Consider the following 18,821-nt stretch of genomic DNA (forward strand, 5'->3'; position numbering starts at 1 on the left):
CAATTACAGCAGTTTCCCTCGCCCTTACACTATTTATTGCTTCTGCCCTTGCCATGGATTGCTGGAGACAGAGAGGCTGTTAAAGCTTGGAGTATTTCTTTCTGGACAGTCAGGGCGAGCTTTAGGAGAAAACCCCCTCTTTTCTCTCCAGCATTGCCACTTCTGCTGGGAAAGGAAGGGAAGGGGATGGTTCCCACTGCAGGCTGCCTGGAGCACTCGGTGCCTGCTGAGCAGTGACTGCAGCGGGGGAACGCTCTCCTCTGGTGGAAACAGAACCTTGTAAGGTTATTTCTGCAAGGTACAATAACTACCCAAGTATCCACCTCTAAGTTGGCTCTCCCTCCCTTATTCTCTCAAGGCTGTCAGGGGGGAAAGGTGCGTTTCAGAGATGACAACTGAGGCTGGCAAGAGGCAGCCGAAGGGCACCTGCCAGCTCCCACCCTGCTGACAGCATCCCCGCAGCTCCGGGATGGGCTTCGGCAAGGAGATAGCTCGCTTGCCAATAATAATAATTACCATTAATAACCGAGTGACGTCCTAATCTTGGTTACATCAGCCGTACCCTTCGCTGGAGCTGCTGCCACTCACACTCACAGCGGTCCTGTCCCCAGCGTGCGGAGCAGGGACACAAAGGCCGGGAGCTGCTGGGGCTGGAGGGAGATGCAGGGGATGGGATGGCCCGCGGTGACTTCTGCCTCCTGGCTGAGGGGACAAGGGGACACGGCCTGGCCAAACCCCGGGAGAGCAGCCTCTCTGTCCATCTGAGTCTCCTCAGCCCCCTGGGAAACTGCGGGGGCATTAAGGATGGAAAGGGAGGTACGGGGCCATCCTCCTCCTCCTCCTCCTCCCCCGGGGCATCCCCGGGACAGTCCCGTGTCACAGCGGGGCAGGGGGCACAGGGGTGTCCATGTGTGGCGGGGCCGGCCCTGCCTGCGGGGGGACCCGCCGGGATGTCCGTCCATCCCCGCAGCGCTCCCCGCTCCCCATTCCAGGGCCATCCCCCCCTCCCTCCCCCTGCCAGCCCCCCTGCACGACCCGACGGCAGGAGCCCAGGCAAGGAAAACGAGCGATATTCGGGGGCATTTGGGAAAGTTGCAAGGTCAGGGCTCCCTCCGCGCACCCCGACCCTGCCCCACGGGCGGCATCCGTGGGGACGGGGGGGCTGCCCCCCAAACCCAGCGGGGTCTAGCTCGCTTTCCCGAGTCGCTGCCAAACCCGCCGTGCGAGCTTGTTGCGAGAACAAACTGTTGTGATTCCCCCTTTCTCCCTTTTTCCCCGCCTCCCCCCCCGTTCCGAACGGGGGGTGTCAGTGCACGGAGCCTGCCGTACCCCATGTCGCTCCCGCGTCAGAAAATGAATGATGCAGCAATTTAATTAGGAGGGAGCGGTGCGTCCATATTGCACCGGCGGAGGAGAGCTCGGCAGCCGGGGGAAGATGGTGCGTGTCCGCGGGCGCGGAGGCTGCGCCCCTGGCCGCGCAGAGCGGCCCCGGGGCGGCGGGACCCCGCGGAGCCCCCGGCACCTCCCGCCCGCTCCCGCGCCTCTGCCCCGCAACTTTCTGCTAGCGAGCCGCGGTTCCAGTTAAGTGTCTCCCGGCCGAGCCCCCGCGGGGTGCGGGAGGGGGATTCGGGCTCGGCGCCGAGCGAGGGGTGCGGGACGCCCCGGGAGTTCCGCGGAGATGCGCGCAGGGATGCGCGGGGAGGTGCGCGGGTGCGGACAGCGGGGATGCGCGAAGCGGCGCGGGGCTCCCCTCCTGCCCTGTCCGCAGCCCTTCCCTCCCGGCTGGCCGAGCCCCGGGGCAGGCAGAGCCCGCAGCCCCCGGAGCCCCCCGGCGCATCTCATCCACCAACTTTCCCCCGCAGCCCTCCCGCCGCGGCCCCTCCGCGGATCCCGTTACCTGCGGCGGCTCCGGGGCAAGGCGGGCGCGGCCCCTCCGCCTCCGCGCACACGCCGGGAGGATGCGGGAGGTGCCGGGTGTCTCCCCGAGGTGTTGGGCTCTGCGGGAAGCTGCGGGATCCCGGCGAGGCTCAGGGCGGGAGCGGCCGCGGGACGGGCGGGCACACCGAGCGGAGGAGCCGGTGGGTGCGGGGGCAGCGGGGCGGCCGGAGCGGGACCCCCGGGCTGCTCCTCGCCGCAGCCCTCGGCTGGCACTCGCAGTCAGAGCAGCTTTGATTTCCTCCAGACTTGGGCTTTTTGTTCCCTTTTTTTCCCTCCTTTTTTTCTTTCCTTTTTTTTTTTTTTTTTTTTTTTATTTAGGGGAGGGCGGGGTGGGTGCAAATTCTGCCCCATCCCGGCGGCTTTTTTCCTCTCTGATTCTTCTCAGGTTTTTTCCTCCCCCCATCTGCTCGTTTCCCACTTCCCTTCCTCTCCGCCAACCAGCCCCCTCCATCCCTCTTTAAAAAAAAAAAAAAAAAAAAAAAAAAGAAGAAAAAAAAAAAAAGGCAAGGGAAAAAAAAAAAATGTGTAGTCAGGGCTTCCCAAATGCGCGCCCCCGACCTGGAGCCGAGCGCGCCCCCTCCGTTTGTTCCCCTTCTTGAAGCTGATTTTCATGACGTGGAGGAGCCTGATCCAGGGCAGGAGCGGCAGCGCGCACACACACACACAGACACACACACACACAGACACACACAGCACACACAGTGCACACACACACACACACACACACACACACACACACACACACGCACACACCGCCCCGCACCCCGCGCACGCCGCGCACCCGCGCCCGCCGCGCCCCAGCGCCCGCTCCGCGCTGCCGCTGCTGCCCGGAGAAGGCGGCGGCGGCGCTGGAGCCTGCAGCAGCCCCTCTCCTCCCTCCTCCATTGAGTGTGCCAAACAGCAGCTCTGCATCCTAAAGAAGATCATTGAGGGGCTCATTGCATTCCCAGCACGTTTCAGGCTTGCTTCTTTTTTTTTTTTTTTTTTTCTTTTTTTTTTCCTCCTTTTTTTTTTTTTTTTTTCCTTTTGCCTCAGCTTCAGCAGGAGTAGAGAGAGAGGGAGAGAGAGCCACAGAGAGGGAGAGGCAGAGAGAAACCAGCAATCTTTAAACTCGAGCTTTCTTTTTTTTTACCCCCTTCCTTTCTTTCGCCTTTTTTTTTATAATTTTTTTTTTTTTTTTTTTGCTAAAGATGTGCTAAAATCTCTCCTGCAAACCGGTAAGTACAACCTTTCTGGATCCTTTTGTTTCCGCCTAGGGTCAAAGACACCCCCCTCTTCCAAAAAGAAGATATAATAATCCTCTTTATTTATTTTTTTATTTTTATTACAGCCCTTGCAGAAGAGAAAGAACTTAAGTGGCTAATATTTTGCAAAGGAGACAGAGAGATTGATACTGCAATATAGCTCTCGTCTCTCTCCCTTCTCCCCAATTAGATGCTGGTTTTAATTGCAGAGGGTATTTCTCTTTTCGTGCTTTCAACCATCTCCTCTTTCCCACAGGGGAGGGTTTCATTTGCAAGTTGATCCTAAGGATTCCTGTTCCTCCGGCATTTCTCTCCCCTAAATGCATCTTTCTGCTCTTAAGTTTGCGGATGGGGGGCAATTTTTTCTAGTTCTTACACGAGGAAGGCAAAAAGGACCTTTTTATTGGGAGATTGAGACTAAAAGCAATGATCGCTCCGAATCATTCTAATGGGCATTTCAGGGATTCAAGGAAGGCTGCATCACCACCGCTATTATTCCCATCCTTAGCGTTTCCCTGTGCCCATACATTTAAAATATCTGGTGAAAGGAAGGGTGAAACCATATGTTGAAGGAGCTGCATCTCATTAGGGCAGTATTATTTTCATCTGATTGGAGAAGAATGGTGTCTTCATTCGGAATCGTGTGTAGTAGGATAGAGAATTTATCGGCTGGTAAGTGTCAAGGTATTTTTTTTCTTCCACTTTCAGCTTTTTAACCGGGTCTCCTGCTTGGTCCAGGGGGCACAAAATGCCCTAATCCAAGGCAGGCTGAGCGTTTCAATCCTAGGTGCCTCTTCAGCTGTCACTTCCCTTTAGATCTGCTGATCGCATGGGCATGTGCTTTAGAAAGATTAATCATCTCTAAATGCTTTAATCAGCTAAAATGACTAATATGTGGTGTGTATTTATCTGATAATATACCAGTTGCATTAATTCACCGGTGCATTTGCGAAGGGAAGATTTCCTTCCCAGTCAGGGTCGTTAACCATTTGCTCCGGTAAAGACACTGTGGGGATTTCTGGGGGGAACCGTTCTGCCAGGGACATCAGCAAACCCCGCACATTCCCTGGAACTCGCGTGTGGAACGTATCGAGCCGGGAGGGAGGGAGATTCGAGGGTGGAGGTTCAATAACTTTGGGAGTTTGCATGGATGAAGGATGTGGTGCGACACCGGAGAAATCTGCCCACACTTGGTGTGTTTCCCCCCCACCCCGGAGTGGAGGCAGGCTGTGATGGCTCCTGGGCTAAAATCGCACCCGGGGATGAGATCCGGGCGGTTCCGACGCCTGGGAAACGTGGAGAGACGCAACACGTTCGGTGTGCTCGTGGTGCTGTGTGGGGCTGCATGTGCTGTCCCCTTTATAGGTGGCATTTACCATGGGGAGGGGAGCAAGGCAGGCTGCTATCGCGTGATGGAGCCGTCTAACATCTCTGGAGTATAAATCAGGGCAAGGCTCGCCCAGCCGACACCCCTGGAGTTGGTTGGGAACGTCTGCCCAACAATTGCTGAACTTTCCAGGAGCCCGACATGAGTCCAGCAGGTAGGGGCTTAGGAAAAGGAGAGGGACGGGGCAGAAATACTGAAATCTGTGTTTCTCTTCCCGTTGCAGTTTTGTAAACATCAACAAATGATGAAACCTTCCACGGCAGAGACGCTTCATAAAGGAAGGATGTTGTGGATAATTCTTCTAAGCACAATTGCTCTAGCATGGACTACACCTATTCCCTTGATAGAGGACTCGGAGGAACTGGATGAGCCCTGCTTTGATCCATGTTACTGTGAAGTGAAGGAGAGCCTTTTCCATATACATTGTGACAACAAGGGATTTATAAATATTAGTCAGATAACAGAGTCGTGGTCGAGACCTTTTAAACTTTATCTGCAGAGGAATTCCATGAGGAAATTGTACACCAACAGTTTTCTTCACTTGAACAACGCTGTATCTATTAACCTTGGGAACAATGCACTGCAGGACATTCAGACGGGGGCTTTTAACGGGCTCCGAGTTCTGAAGAGGTTGTATTTGCACGAAAACAAATTGGACATTTTCAGGAACGACACTTTCCTGGGTTTGGAAAGTCTGGAATATCTGCAGGCAGATTACAATGTCATTAAACGGATTGAAAGCGGGGCATTTCGAAACCTAAGTAAATTGAGGGTCCTGATCCTAAATGACAATCTTATCCCCATGCTTCCCACCAATTTATTTAAGTCCGTGTCCTTAACCCACTTGGACTTGCGGGGGAACCGCCTCAAAGTCCTGTCGTACCGCGGGATGTTGGACCACATTGGCAGGAGCCTGATGGAGATCCAGCTGGAGGAGAACCCGTGGAACTGTACGTGCGAGATCGTGCAGCTCAAGAGCTGGCTGGAGCGCATCCCCTACACTGCTCTGGTGGGGGACATCACCTGCGAGACGCCCTTCCACTTCCACGGGAAGGACCTGCGGGAAATCAAAAGAAGCAAGCTCTGCCCCATGCTGTCCGACTCCGAGGTGGAAGCCAGCCTGGGCATCCCTCAGCTGTCCTCCAGCAAGGAGAACGCGTGGCCTACGAAGCCTTCCTCCATGCTGTCCTCCTTCCATTTCACCGCTTCCTCTGTTGAGTACAAAACGTCCAACAAGCAGCCCAAGCCCACCAAGCAGCCCCGGGCACCCCGGCCTCCCCCGACCCCCCGTGGCCTGTACCCCGGGCCCAACCAACCGCCCGTGGCTGCCTACCAGACCCGGCCCCCCATCCCCATCATCTGCCCCACCGGCTGCTCTTGCAGTTTGCACATCAACGACCTGGGCCTGACCGTCAACTGCAAGGAGCGGGGGTTCCACAACATCTCCGAGCTCCTGCCCAGGCCCTTGAACGCCAAGAAGCTGTACCTGAGCGGGAATTTGATCCAGAAGATCTACCGCTCCGATTTCTGGAATTTTTCCTCCTTGGATCTCTTACACCTGGGGAACAATCGGATCTCCTACGTGCAGGACGGGGCGTTCATCAACCTGCCGAACCTCAAGAGCCTGTACCTGAACGGGAACGACATCGAGCGGCTCACCCCGGGCATGTTCCGGGGCCTGCAGAGTTTGCATTACCTGTACTTCGAGTACAACCTGATCAGGGAAATCCAGCCGGCGGCCTTCAGCCTCATGCCCAACCTGAAGCTCCTCTTCCTCAACGACAACCTGCTCCGCACGCTGCCCACCGACGCCTTCGCCGGCACCTCCCTGGCGCGCCTCAACCTGCGCAACAACCACTTCCTGGCGCTGCCGGTGGCCGGGGTGCTGGAGCACCTGCACGCCATCGTGCAGATCGACCTGAAGCTCAACCCCTGGGACTGCACCTGCGAGCTGGTGCCGCTGAAGCAGTGGCTGGAGGCGCTCAGCTCCGTCAGCGTGGTGGGCGAGGTGCTGTGCGCCAGCCCGGAGCCGCTGGCCCGCCGCGACCTGCGCTCGCTGGAGCTGGCCGCGCTGTGCCCCGCCGCCCTGCGCCCCGCCGCCGCCGCCGCCGCCGCCTCGCCCCCCGCCGCCGCCCCGCCGCCGCCCGCCGCCACCGGCGCGGCCGCCTACGAGCTGCCCCCGGCCGCCGCGGCCGCGGCCGTGCCGCTCTCCGTGCTCATCCTCAGCCTCCTCGTCCTCTTCTTCTCCGCCGTGCTGGTGGCCGCCGGGCTCTTCGCCTTCGTGCTGCGCCGCCGGCGGCGGAAGCTGCCGTTCCGCGGCCCGCGGGCGGAGGCGGCGGACCTGGGCTCGGTGCCGCTGCGCTGCCCCCGCCTCTTCCCCGAGGGCGGCGGCGGCGGCGGCGGAGGGGGCGGCGGCGGGGGGGGCCCCGGGGAGCGGTCCCCGGAGAAGGCGCCCCCGGCGGGCCACGTCTACGACTACATCCCGCACCCGGTGACCCAGATGTGCAACAACCCCATCTACAAGCCGCGGGAGGAGGAGGAGGCTGCGGGCGGCGGCGGCGAGGCGGCCGAGCTGCTGGGGGGCGGCGGCGAGCGCGGCTCCGCTCCCCCCGCCGCCCCCGCCGCCGCCCCGGAGCCGGGCAGCAGCTACCGCACCTTGCTGGAGAAGGAACAGGAGTGGAGCCTGGCCGTGTCCAGCTCGCAGCTCAACACCATCGTGGCCGTGCACCCCCAGCACCCCGCGGGCGGAGGGCTGGCGGCGGGCGCGCTCGGGGCGGCGGCGGCGGCGGGGGGAGCCCCGCGGGACCGCGACCGCCCGCCGCCCTGCGCCGTGGGCTTCGTGGACTGCCTGTACGGCACCGTGCCCAAGCTGAAGGAACTGCACGTCCACCCCCCCGGCATGCAATACCCGGACCTGCAGCAGGACGCCAGGCTGAAGGAGACCCTGCTCTTCGCGGCCGGCAAGGGCTTCCCGGACCACCAAACCCCCACAAGCGAATACCTCGAGTTAAGGGCCAAACTCCAAACCAAGCCGGATTACCTCGAAGTCCTGGAGAAGACCACGTACCGGTTCTGACCGCCGCCCCGCCGCCCGCCCGGCCCCGCTGCCCGCGAGCAGAGGATACAGCTGTGCGCTCTGCCCCGCCAGATGTGCGCGCTGCGGGGCAGGGCCCTTCTCAGATCAGTAATCGACGAAGTGCCTTCGCAGACTTTTGCCAGCAGATGTTAATCAATCATTATTTTTTATACTGAAACTGAGACTTTGACTGTGCCATGTCTAAAGGTATATTATTATTATTATATTATATTATTATTATTATTATTATTATATTATTATTATGGGGGATCTTTGTATTGATCCTGATTAAGTAAATTCTATGTGTGTCTCTTTCTCTCTTTTTTATTTCCCCTTTTATTTTCTTTATTCTTGTTGTTTGTTTTGTTCGTTGGCTGTTTTTGTTTTTGCTTTTTTCCTCTTTTTTTTTCTTTTTTGTTTTTTTTTTTCGTTGTCAGTAAACTTCCTTGATATTTTCCCTTGGAGGGGAGGGGGAGGGAAGATGGCATTTTCTGGCTTGCTTTCCTCTTGCCCATCATGGCACAGATTCTGTACATTTATTTAAAAGAGAAAAAAAAAAAATAATGCAAAGAAGCAAACGAGCGCAGTTTGCTGCATGCCTGGAAACTGCAAGAGGGAAGGGAGGGGAGGGTCTTGCTCGAATGTCTCACTCTTGTCTCTCTCCCTCCCTCGCACGCACACTCCTCACCCTCACCCTCCGCGCACCCCCCGCCAGCCCAGCCTCTCCAGGGGCGCTCGGGGGTCGCGGGGGGAATCCCGGGGGCCGGGGGGAGGCACCCGGAGCCGAGCAGCCCAAAGGATGTCACCACGTGGCGCACACACCTAGGGGATGCTCAGTGACACTTCGTCATGACGCCATGGTTTTTTGGAGGACATCCGCACTTTCCTAATAAAAGCGCCATGCAAATATACAGAGAAAAAGAAAAAAAAAAAGGAAAAAAAGCAAAAGCTAATGGGCACCTCTCACTAACAGCTTTGTAGGAAGCACTTTTAATGTTTTCTCTCTCATGCACCCATACACGCACACACGCACACACACACAAAGGTACAACAATGTGCATATATTTATTCTGTAATTTCAAGTGAATATAAATTGTAAAGGTAATGTTTAATCATTGTACAGTGATGCGTCTGGTATAGCTTTCCTAATAAAACGTTTTGAAAAAAAATGCAGATATATAGATAGATATATATATATATATAAATCCCCAAATATATATATATATATAGGAATACAAAGCTTGAACCTGAAACTTCAGCTTCCCCCACAGAGATTTCCTTCCCCCCATAACCTTGAACGCGATTTTATTAATAACAGTTCGATGCACTGTGATGTTAACAGAGAAAAAAAAAAAACCCTGTACAGCGTCTCTTGCCAAGATACCACCCGAGACCGTCACAAATCCGATTTGCGATCTGCATCCCTGCCGCACTGTCCTGACAGTTAAAAATATCGGGAAATTTGGGAGCGCATCCCTCCGGAGCGCTGGTTCCCGGCCTGCCGGCGGCACTGGCAGGCATCGCGGGGATGTTGCCGGTGCTGGCAGCGGGGTGAGCACTCAGAGAGCTCCGGAGCGGGGATTTAAACCGCATTCCCAGTTTGGAATGGGGGGATGCGATCGGGGAAAGCAAAGCAAAGCATCCCCGCGGCCGCTCCGCCCTTCTCCCGCTCCCGCTGCACCCGGAGCCAGACCAAAGACCCTGGGATTTCCCTGCCCGGGCGGGTCCCGGTTGGTATCTTGTCCACGTTGGTGTCTTGTCGCCGGCGGTGTCCCCTTGTCCCGGCGGTGTCCCCTTGTCCCCTCATTGTCCCCTTGTCCCCTCATTGTCCCCTTGTCCCCGCGCTGTCCCCGCCGCTGTTGTGTCCCCGCGGGTCCCAGGCCGGGCTCGGAGCGCGGCCCCGCGCGGCCGCCAGGTGGCGCCACAGCCCCAGCGCTGAGGCGGCGGCGGGGCCGGAGCGGCCGGGCCCGATCCCGGACCCTATCCAGGGATTGATCCCGATTGATCCCGGGATTGATCCCGAGCCCGATCCTGGACTCGATCCTGGATACGATCCCGGCCTGCAGCCGCTCCCGACGCCGCTCCCTGCCCCCGTCCGCCCCGCCGAATGTACCCGCGGGCGCCTTATCCCGGGCGGGTGGGGCCGCCAAGGGCAGCCCTCAGAGCCGGGCGCCTGCGTGCCCTAGGCGCTGCCCTGAGCTCCTTCAGACGGTGGGGCTGGTCCAGATACCCAAAGTATCCATTTGTCAGGGTGCTTTATGCAGGTGAATTGAGGTTATTCCCCCAGCAGAGCTCCAAAGGGGCTGCTCGGAGCGCTGCTGTCCCGAGGGGAGCGGGCTCTGTCACCTCCTGGCAAAGGGTGGCACTCCCAAGGTCGCCCTCCCCAGCACCTGCCCTCCTTCCTCGGGGAGCAGCTTGGCTTCACCCCGCACAATGTGTTTTAACAGAGATAAACCCATAAATACTTGTTCTCCCAACAATGTCGCTATTTCCAGCTCCAGCCAGGATCGGTGAGCTTTTTCTCTTGGAGAATCGTTCCCCCAGCCTTGGTGGCAGCTGCGTATGTCTGGAGATGGAGGGACAGCTCTGAACCTCTGTAAATCTGGCATCGCCCTCCATGCCATCAGTAAAAACATGACACATTGGAATTCCCATTTTTGAGGTTGTGTTTCCTCACTGCTGCCTTCAGCTCTGACCTGTTGGGGTTTGCTCATTTGTTTGTTTTGCTGGGTTTTTAATAGATAGTGGAAGAGCATGAACATGCTAAGAGTATTAAACATGCAAGTGCAAAGGCCAGATCCTTCTTATCATAATTGTAATAATTACATTGATAAGCCTACATGCAAGTGATGCGTGGAGCTGTATAAATCAGGTTATAGTACAACCCCCAGTGAGAGTGGTGCTGTATACATTTGGCAATGTCCTCAAAGCCCCAAGTGTTCATACTTGTATCCAATAGAGTAAAGCCGGTTGCAATTAATGTTTATATTTTAATCAAACTGCAGAAAGGCAAGAGAATTTCATCCTTACTATAGGCAGTAATCTCGCCTGTGGACGGTGAGCAGATCTATTTATTCAGTGGAAATAAATTTGTTCTATGAGAATGGAATTTTGTATTAAAAGAGATAATTTTTGGCTTACATTGAGTTATTTTTCTTTCCTTGCATAGGAAACTTCCTTTCCCTTGTGTACTGAGATAATTTGGGGATGGTTTGCTCTGTAGGTGTTGATAATGTCTTAAGTGTGATGTCTAAAGGGTGTTTTGATGACTTTCATTTTGCTTTTTCATTGTGTTGAGCTGAGGCTGAGTGGGTAGCAGCATTCCTTTCCACTTCAGGAACCAAAAGTGGATCCATCATCTCTGACCTGTACTGGGTGACTCCAGCCCGGGCTCCTCCTAATTAATAGGGAGTATTAATGATAATTTTGTCTTTATCAGCAGTAGCATTGGTAGCATTAATGTTACTGGAAAGGACTCAAAGTCAAATGATCTGCAGTTGCATTAGAGCTGCTTGATGGGATGCTATGTGAAATAAATATGTTTTTAGCTTGATTTCATGGTTGTACAAGTACCTGGTGCCACCAGCCTGTGGTAGTAAAACCTTCAGGAGGTGTTTGGTTTATTCCCTCACTGACCATTGAAATTCTTCCTACAGGTGGAAAAGAACAGCAAGGCCAGGTAAGCCCCAGTCACAGCCAACAACTGCACACAGGGAAATGGAAAGGATGATCCTGGTGCTCAATTTTTGGTGCTTTTTGTATTTTCTGGATGTTGTCATTGATGTCACCATCACATTGTACCCTAGGTTACAAAATTTGTTTGGAAATGGCTTCGTTGATCTCTTGAGTGTATCAACAGTGACAGAAAGATGTTAAATGTTATGGTATGAGTAATAATCTGAATTTTGAAAAGCCTGTTGCCTACTGCTCTGGTTAGAGTGTTATTGGAGAGTGAGAAACTAATTTCTTAGGAGATTCAGTGAACTTGATTTAAGCTGTGGCAGCTCTGGATTTTGTCAGAGACCTTTCCAGACAAAACCACCTTTGGGTGCGGCAGCACATTCTGATTTGGTTTTAAGCTAGAAATGTGTGGGTTTTTCCAACTTGTGTTCTCCCTGAGAACTTTGAGAGCACCAGGAGGGGAAGGTCTCTCCAAAATGTGAGGCTGTTCTTCTGAAGCGCTTGGGTGTGCCAGCAGCACTTGATGAGCTCTGCTCTGCTTCCACTTGCTTCAAGTACCCACTTCACACGAAAAAGATGTGATGGTTCGGGTTTAGGTTTAACAGGAGTGTTCACGTGAAGAACAGCGAGTAGAATTTGGCCTTAAGTGTGGGAGTTCATTGCTCAGGACATTATTCAACCACGGGTGTGACTCCTGGCAGCGCTCCAGCCACTCCGGAGTGAACTTGTTCCAGGATCGCCCTTCTTCCAAAGGCACTTGCTTTTACAACGTGGATTTATGGACACTCGGAAATCAGGCTGTGGTGTGCTGCATATTCCTATTTTCTGAGTTTTTCCAAGGCTTGGTTTTCAGTCTGTAGCTGAGTTTCTCAGTGAATTTATGTATGTATATATTTATGTGTACACAATTATGTATTTATGTTGTACACAGTACAACACAGTTTTTCTCCATGGAAGAAATGCAGATTGATCCAGGATGTAGCTCACAACAACTCTTTGTATAAAAATTCCTATTTTTTAATTCTGGTGTGAGTGGAAATGCATAATTTATTTTTTTTTCCCGTTCTTGAAATATTTCTGATTTGATTGAGCAGTGGAAAAATTGGAATGTGCTTGGAACACTGGAGTGGGAATGGAATGGAGGCCCAGTTCTGCTCCCTTGGAAGCCAATGTTGAAATACCACATTATGCTCAGTTCTAGTCAACAGACTTGAATGAAGAGCAAAATCTGATCTCAGAAAATTACATCTATTAAGTGGATTCAAGTATTTTGAGACAAGTACTCCATGGGACTGTTGCAGATTAAAATGAGTAATGGTACAGAGAAAATGGGTTTGCCATCAATTCAGTAATTCTCTGATTGACCTCACTCACAAGTTAACTGACCAGTCTTTAAGGCTTTTGATTTTAAAGACAAATTAGTTTTGTTCTAATGTAATTGGTGACCAACTAGCCAAGAAGATTATTCATGTAACAATTACAAATTATTTGGAAATACTTTATTAGTATTATATTTTTCTTTGAGACCAAGAATATGAAGGTCCCTTCCAACCCAGGGCATTCTGTATTTCTATGATTGGCAGTCACTGACAATTATGCTTTCTACAACTTCTTTAAAATGACTTTTCTTTGATCCTTGTGGTTTCCCAGTTGTAAAATTCTGTCATTATCTCATTTTTGTTCAGGTTGTTGGGGCAGTTTGGGGGATTTCTATGAGAACATTGATGCACACAGAGTTCCCCAGGAGACTGCTGGGGTGACACTTGTAGGTTATTTTGGATCCCCGTGGAAGCATTTGGAAACACTTCCCTGTGGTGGCATTTTCTCTGCTAAATTAGTCAGTATTGTGATGTTTTTCAGGATGGTGTCAGGTGGATAATTTTTGTGGGAAAATGAGAGGAAAAGGCTCAAAGAGCAGAGCTGTAGGAATGCCCTATCCCACATTCATGCTGGGAGGTCTCTGTAGGGTGGATGGTGCCTCAGTCCTGATATTTTTGAATGTTAAGAGTGTTGATCTGAAGTGTGGGGTTATTTTTAGGCATTATTTAGAGGTGTGGACGTGCAACACTCAGCTGTTGGGTGCCTTAAAAAGAGCAGATACTAACAGAGGGCAGAGCAAATACAAAATATTCATGACCAAGTCCTATGTCCTATCCTGAATCTTTAATGTTCATTTACTTTTTCTAATGCCTTTATTTTTCCACTGGAATTTTCTAAATCTCTCAAGAATATCATATATATTCTATGAATTCTGAAGAGATGTTTCAGGTTAGCCAAGGACTGACTCTCTCTGTACTTGGGAATTCCAACGAATGCCACTGCCTGTGGAGAAATATCCTGCCCATGGCACGTGGCACAGCAATTTGGCTTGTCCTTGGAGCACAGTGCCAGGGAGGGAGGTTCTCTGCAGTGATCAGATTTTGCAGTAGGGCTCAAATGATTCCAAGCAGGAATTCCTGAATTGTGATAAATCACTTTTGGAATGGGAAAGACTTTGTGCTGCTGCTTCTGGTGGCACTGCCATCGCTGCTGGTGGTGGTGGCACCTGGCACCATTCCTGAGGAGGGACTCCTGTAGCAGATACTCTAAAAACCAATTAAACAACCAAAACAAAAGCTGAAGAAAAGTTTGGGACTATTTCATCCTACAGGATACTTACAGAGATTTACTTACTTTTTATCCTACAGGACTTACAGGGACTTATTTTTATCCTACAGGATAACTACAGGGACCTTATCTGAAGTTAATGACATTCCCTAAATATTACAGTAGCATTAATATACTGCTTATGGAGGTTTTATGCATTTTTTCTTGCTTTCTCTTGCTTTTCCAGAGACAGTAGCTGGTTTACACCCTAAAGAATTACAGGAATGTATTTGTTGATCATTTTTTCAGGCTGTACTTGTTTAAAACTAAGTCAGTCCCAACAGTAACTGTCCTAAACTAAGTTTTATAGAAAGATACATAAAACTTTGGGTTTGTACTTTGTCTCTAAACCATTTTATGTGTTTAAATATATATATATATATATATATAATATAATATGTCCAGTATCTGAATAACCCTTGAACCAAAGTCTGTCATTGAACTTTGGAGGTTTTGACTTTGCAAATCAAAGTTAACTAATGGTTTGTGAGTTTTTTTGGTTTTTTTTTGCTCTGTGATTGTTCAGTTTGATTTTATCACTGGTATGACCAGAGAGAGGGAAACATTGCAGTGTGAAAATTCTCATCAAACTGTGCTTTTAATAGGACTTTAAATTGAATTCTTGTACTTATTTTCTTTGGAAAGTGAAGGAGCTCTGCTCCAGAGAGCGTAGGAATTGCCTCTCAGAGGTGAAATATCTTCACTCTGCTGTGTCCTGAGAGTGCCCAGCACGGTCTGACTCAAAGGGAGATGCTGGGAATTCCCATGAGTGAGATTTCAGGGTTGGATGGGACCAGCTAAGCTGCTCCACCTGAGAAATCCAGTCCTTGGGGTCCTGCACCACTGGAGGTACCTCCCTGCACTGGGAGCACTGAGAAAACTTGTGGTGCTTTGGTGAAACATGAGCTTTTACAAAAATTAGCCATTGGTAATGGATGTTGGTCAGTTAAGTTTGTCTTTTTTTAGGGAACACATCCAAGTCTCTCTGGTGCCGTTAAACTGCCTTGCAAAGGGCAGGACTGATCAGTTGTCCCCAAAGCACTGCTGCAATAAACCTGTAGCTAAATGCATTCTTCTTAATCAGAGACATTTCCTGTGGCATCACTTCTGTTATGTTTTCTTGCAGTGACCCAAAAACCTGGCTGCTTTGGAAAGTGGATAGTATTGGCAAGCAAAGAAATATGGCAAGTAAAAGTCTTTTTTAGATCCAGTTGATGTCAGTGTTTTCTTCAAAGAAAGGGCAAGTCACAGCCCTGAGGGGTCCTGAGGAGGAGTTAAGGCACTGATTAAAGCAGAGACTAATTGTTCAGTCCATGCTCAGTTCTCCCTTTCTGTTTTGAACCAATAAGACTTGTGGATGGATCTAATTTATGTAGGTAGATAAACATATATATATATATATATATTTCTATATATGTATTCCTGCTGTTAGCAGTGGGGGGCTGTGGCACTGCAGCCAGGGAGGCTGATGATGGAAGGAATGGCAATGGTTACGCTGTGACAAGTGGGAATTTTGCCAAGGCTGACAGTGAGAACAGCACCTGAAAGTCAAGTGCCTCTCACTGCCTTAGAGACAGCCAATAACTACAGGAAATTCTTGCTTCAGAGCAGGTCACAAGTAGCCCCCAGACCCTGTTTTTCTGCCTTTGGCCCAAGCTCTCTCAGGTCACTGGCATTCCCAAAACTGCTCTTTCCTGTCTGCATGCACAGATCCTCCTTGGGCTGAGGACACACCCTGACCCCTCTGTTTGTGTTTGGAGTGGAGACCAACTGCAAACACGGTTCTCTCTTGGGTTTTTCTGTAGAGTGGTGTATTGCACCTCGAGACTTCCCTCTGCCCCGCCTGGAGTGCCCTCAGCTTGCTGGCAGCCTCGCCAGGTTGGTGTTGACACACCTGTGGTGGTGTCACAGGCCTTTGCCAGCCCCTCCGAGCCAACCAGAGTCTGTCCAAGCCTTCAGAGCACAAAGTCCTGATAAGAAGGATCTCTAACAGGTACGCATCAGGGAGAAGGAGGAGATGCTCCTAAAATTAGTTGCTGTCAACTCCGAGCAGGAGTGAGTGCCTCGTGTGTCACGGAAACGCTGAGTATGTGCTGTATATACTGTGTGTATATCTAAGTCTGTACCTATAATTACACTATTGAAGTGTAAAATTCAATCTTTGCAAACTGCTGGGAGATTCAGGAATGTGGCTTGCTTTGGACTGTAATTAAAATGTGGGCATTTTGGTTAAAAATAGCTCCTTTCCGACCTACATTCCCGATGTAGGTCAGTGGAGGCACTTCTCAGACATATTAGCATTTTGGACACTTAATCTTAGCAGCATATTGCATCTCCTAGAATAGGTTAGGAGAGGCAAGGCAGGAGGAATTGCTGCATCTCGAGTCACCCAGAGAGGTTGCCAAGTTTCTCAGGCACCAGAGAGGCAGAATAATGAGGATTATATTTAATTCGGGCTGGAGAGGCAACCGTGGGGTGTTGAACAGAGGCAGCTCAGATCATCTTGGCTCTGTGGGGGAGGGAGAATTTATAACTCTAGCTGGCTCCAAAGCAAGCTGTGTGTGCATTTGTGTGTGTATATATATTTATATATATGTATATACAAATCTGGATGTGTATATAACACCCTGTGTATATATGTATGTATGTATATGCCTACAGTGTACAAAATGTGTATCTATAGAAATGTATACATTTATATGAATTTCTATTTCTCTATATAAATAGTCATGCAGCTAAGGGAAATCACATTTCCACAGCGTGTCCTTTTCTGTAACACCCCCCCAAAAAAGAAGCTGCTTTCATTAACGTCATATTGGCACAAATGTCTTAAATTTTCTCTTTAGAAAGGAGTGGTGCCTAGTGGCTGAGCACAAGCCTGGAAGGTTTTCACTCTTCCAGAGGACTTCCAGTAAATCATGAATTGCTCCAGAGCTGTTCCACATTTGTGTAATAAAGTGGTGGCCAAAATGACTCAGGGCTGGTTTTATAGGCAAAGGAGAGTGTTGTTAGCTGTGAATTGGAAACCTCTGCTATGCTCTCAGAGTTTTGATGGTGAAATATCTGCACTGATGATTACTCTGGTTGCTGTTAATTTCCCAGCTATTGGCTTGAAAAAATAATTTCCTGCTCTAAAGTAAGTTATCTGAAGTCTGATTATGTTGCCTCAGTGATGTATGGATTTCCATTTAGGGTCAGGATGTTGGGCTGTAAATCAAGAATCTGAGCTCAGTGAACATCTAGTTTGGGATGTGTCTTTTCTGTTCTAATTGATTTTAAATAATTTCAATTCATCATCAGAACAAGCTATACCTTAATTCATGAGAAGCTCAAAGAATTTCTCATTCATACCAGGGTGAACTTTGCACTTGACTTCGGTGGGGTTGAACGAGGTCAGAGCGTTTCATTCAGCACTGGCATAAAAACAATCTTGTAGTTGTGCAACTATTAATTCAAATTGTAATTTTGTAATAAAAGTAGCCTAAAAATGATTTACTAGTTATGTATTCTATGGTTATAGCACTTTTCTGTGGATGTGTTGGAGTTGGTGTTGGTTTTGATTTTTTGCTGCTGATCCTTACTCTGAGTTTGGCCCCGAGCGAAGCCAGAAGCTGCTCAGCCCCTGGAATACCAGACAGTAACACTCTGCATTTGAAAGGAAAAGCTGCAAAGTACTGATCCCTCAGCATTCCTTGAGCTGTGTGCCCGGAGTGCAGGCTGATTGCTGAATTGCCACATGCATTGTGCAAATATTCCAAGAAATGTAGGTCACGGGAGCTTGGATTTGTCACAGGGATTTTGGCTCCCTGTGGCAGAGTCAGGTCCTGCAGAAAAACCCCCTTGTGCCTCCTCCCTGACCATTCCAGGCTGTCCTGGTCTTTGGAGCAGGGTGGAGATGTCCTGCTGCCCTTCTCCCATCTCCCATGGAAGCTGGGATGTGATTAGGAAAGAAAAAAGGGAGAATGGATTATTCCTTCCTAAGCTCTTCCCTTCTTTTAGGGGAGAATACAGACAGACAAACACCAAATCATCATGGAAATCAAAACAAATACCCAGAACATATGACACTGAGTGAAATGTTTCTCTTGAGCTTCTGGATTGTGCTTTGCCTTATTATTTCATCTGGGGGAAATCAGCACTTTATGGGAAAGTGCTTCCCAATCTCTTTTGCATAAACGTTCCAGTGAAACTTCTGTGATGTATAGCTGCCTGTTCAAGAAAATGGGTCATTTCCATACAAATGTCATATTTCTATGCAGAAAATATGCTGAATTCATACCCTGTCTCCTAGTTAAAGCAATCCCTTTGCTGGTTTTGTGATTTCAGCATATTTGCCTGACTGGAGACAACCAGAAGAGGAGAAGAAAAAAAAGATTATTTTTTAATTAACTCATGCAGGCCTAATGTCAGCCTAAGCACTTGAGTGCAGCGTCTCTGGGGCACACACAGGAACATCGTCCTCCCATGGCTGTTTTCTTTTGAGCAGAGTGAACCACAAAGCTCAGAGAGCTTCTGCTTTGCTCAGAGTCTTGGGGAAAGCAGCTTTTCTGGTGTCACTGTTCAAGGTGCCTGGATGACCACGTCCTCAGGGGAGCAGCACAGGAACCCACAGGCTGAGGCCAGCAGGGCAGTGATGAGCTCTGCAAACCTCCTTGCACTCTGCAGAAATCTCCTCCTCGAAGAATGAATTTCATCTAAAATGAACTTGAGCTCCTACCACTGCTGCTCTAAAGAAACAAACCCCCCCTGCCTCTGGAAAGCTGACTTTTCCATGCCACTTTATATTTGGGAAGGGAACACTGGATTTTAGGATTGGAGTTACAAACCAAATGGATGCTTGAGATGGACA

General features: G+C 50.4%; 1 protein-coding gene across 3 annotated transcripts; it reads left to right on the forward strand.

Moving 5' to 3' along the window:
* Positions 1-1,478: 1,478 nt before the first annotated feature.
* Positions 1,479-17,346, forward strand: SLITRK3 (SLIT and NTRK like family member 3). 3 transcript variants are annotated; one of them, XM_088061235.1, is made up of 4 exons: positions 1,479-1,580; positions 4,793-7,852; positions 15,099-15,156; positions 15,778-17,346. In XM_088061235.1, the coding sequence occupies exon 2, from the start codon at positions 4,811-4,813 to the stop codon at positions 7,643-7,645; it is 2,835 nt and encodes a 944-aa protein (XP_087917361.1). In that variant the 5' UTR covers positions 1,479-1,580; positions 4,793-4,810; the 3' UTR covers positions 7,646-7,852; positions 15,099-15,156; positions 15,778-17,346. The 3 variants fall into 3 exon arrangements, with proteins under 3 accessions (XP_087917361.1, XP_087917359.1, XP_087917360.1); XM_088061233.1 differs by lacking the exon at positions 1,479-1,580 and adding an exon at positions 11,302-11,324 and having other exon boundaries at positions 3,022-7,852; XM_088061234.1 differs by lacking the exon at positions 1,479-1,580 and adding an exon at positions 3,022-3,854.
* Positions 17,347-18,821: the final 1,475 nt, after the last annotated feature.

The sequence above is a fragment of the Pseudopodoces humilis genome, chromosome 11 (assembly GCF_049639895.1).
Source record: "Pseudopodoces humilis isolate 2021_Gansu_Grassland_sample_001 chromosome 11, ASM4963989v1, whole genome shotgun sequence".
Classification (NCBI taxonomy): Eukaryota; Metazoa; Chordata; class Aves; order Passeriformes; family Paridae; genus Pseudopodoces; species Pseudopodoces humilis.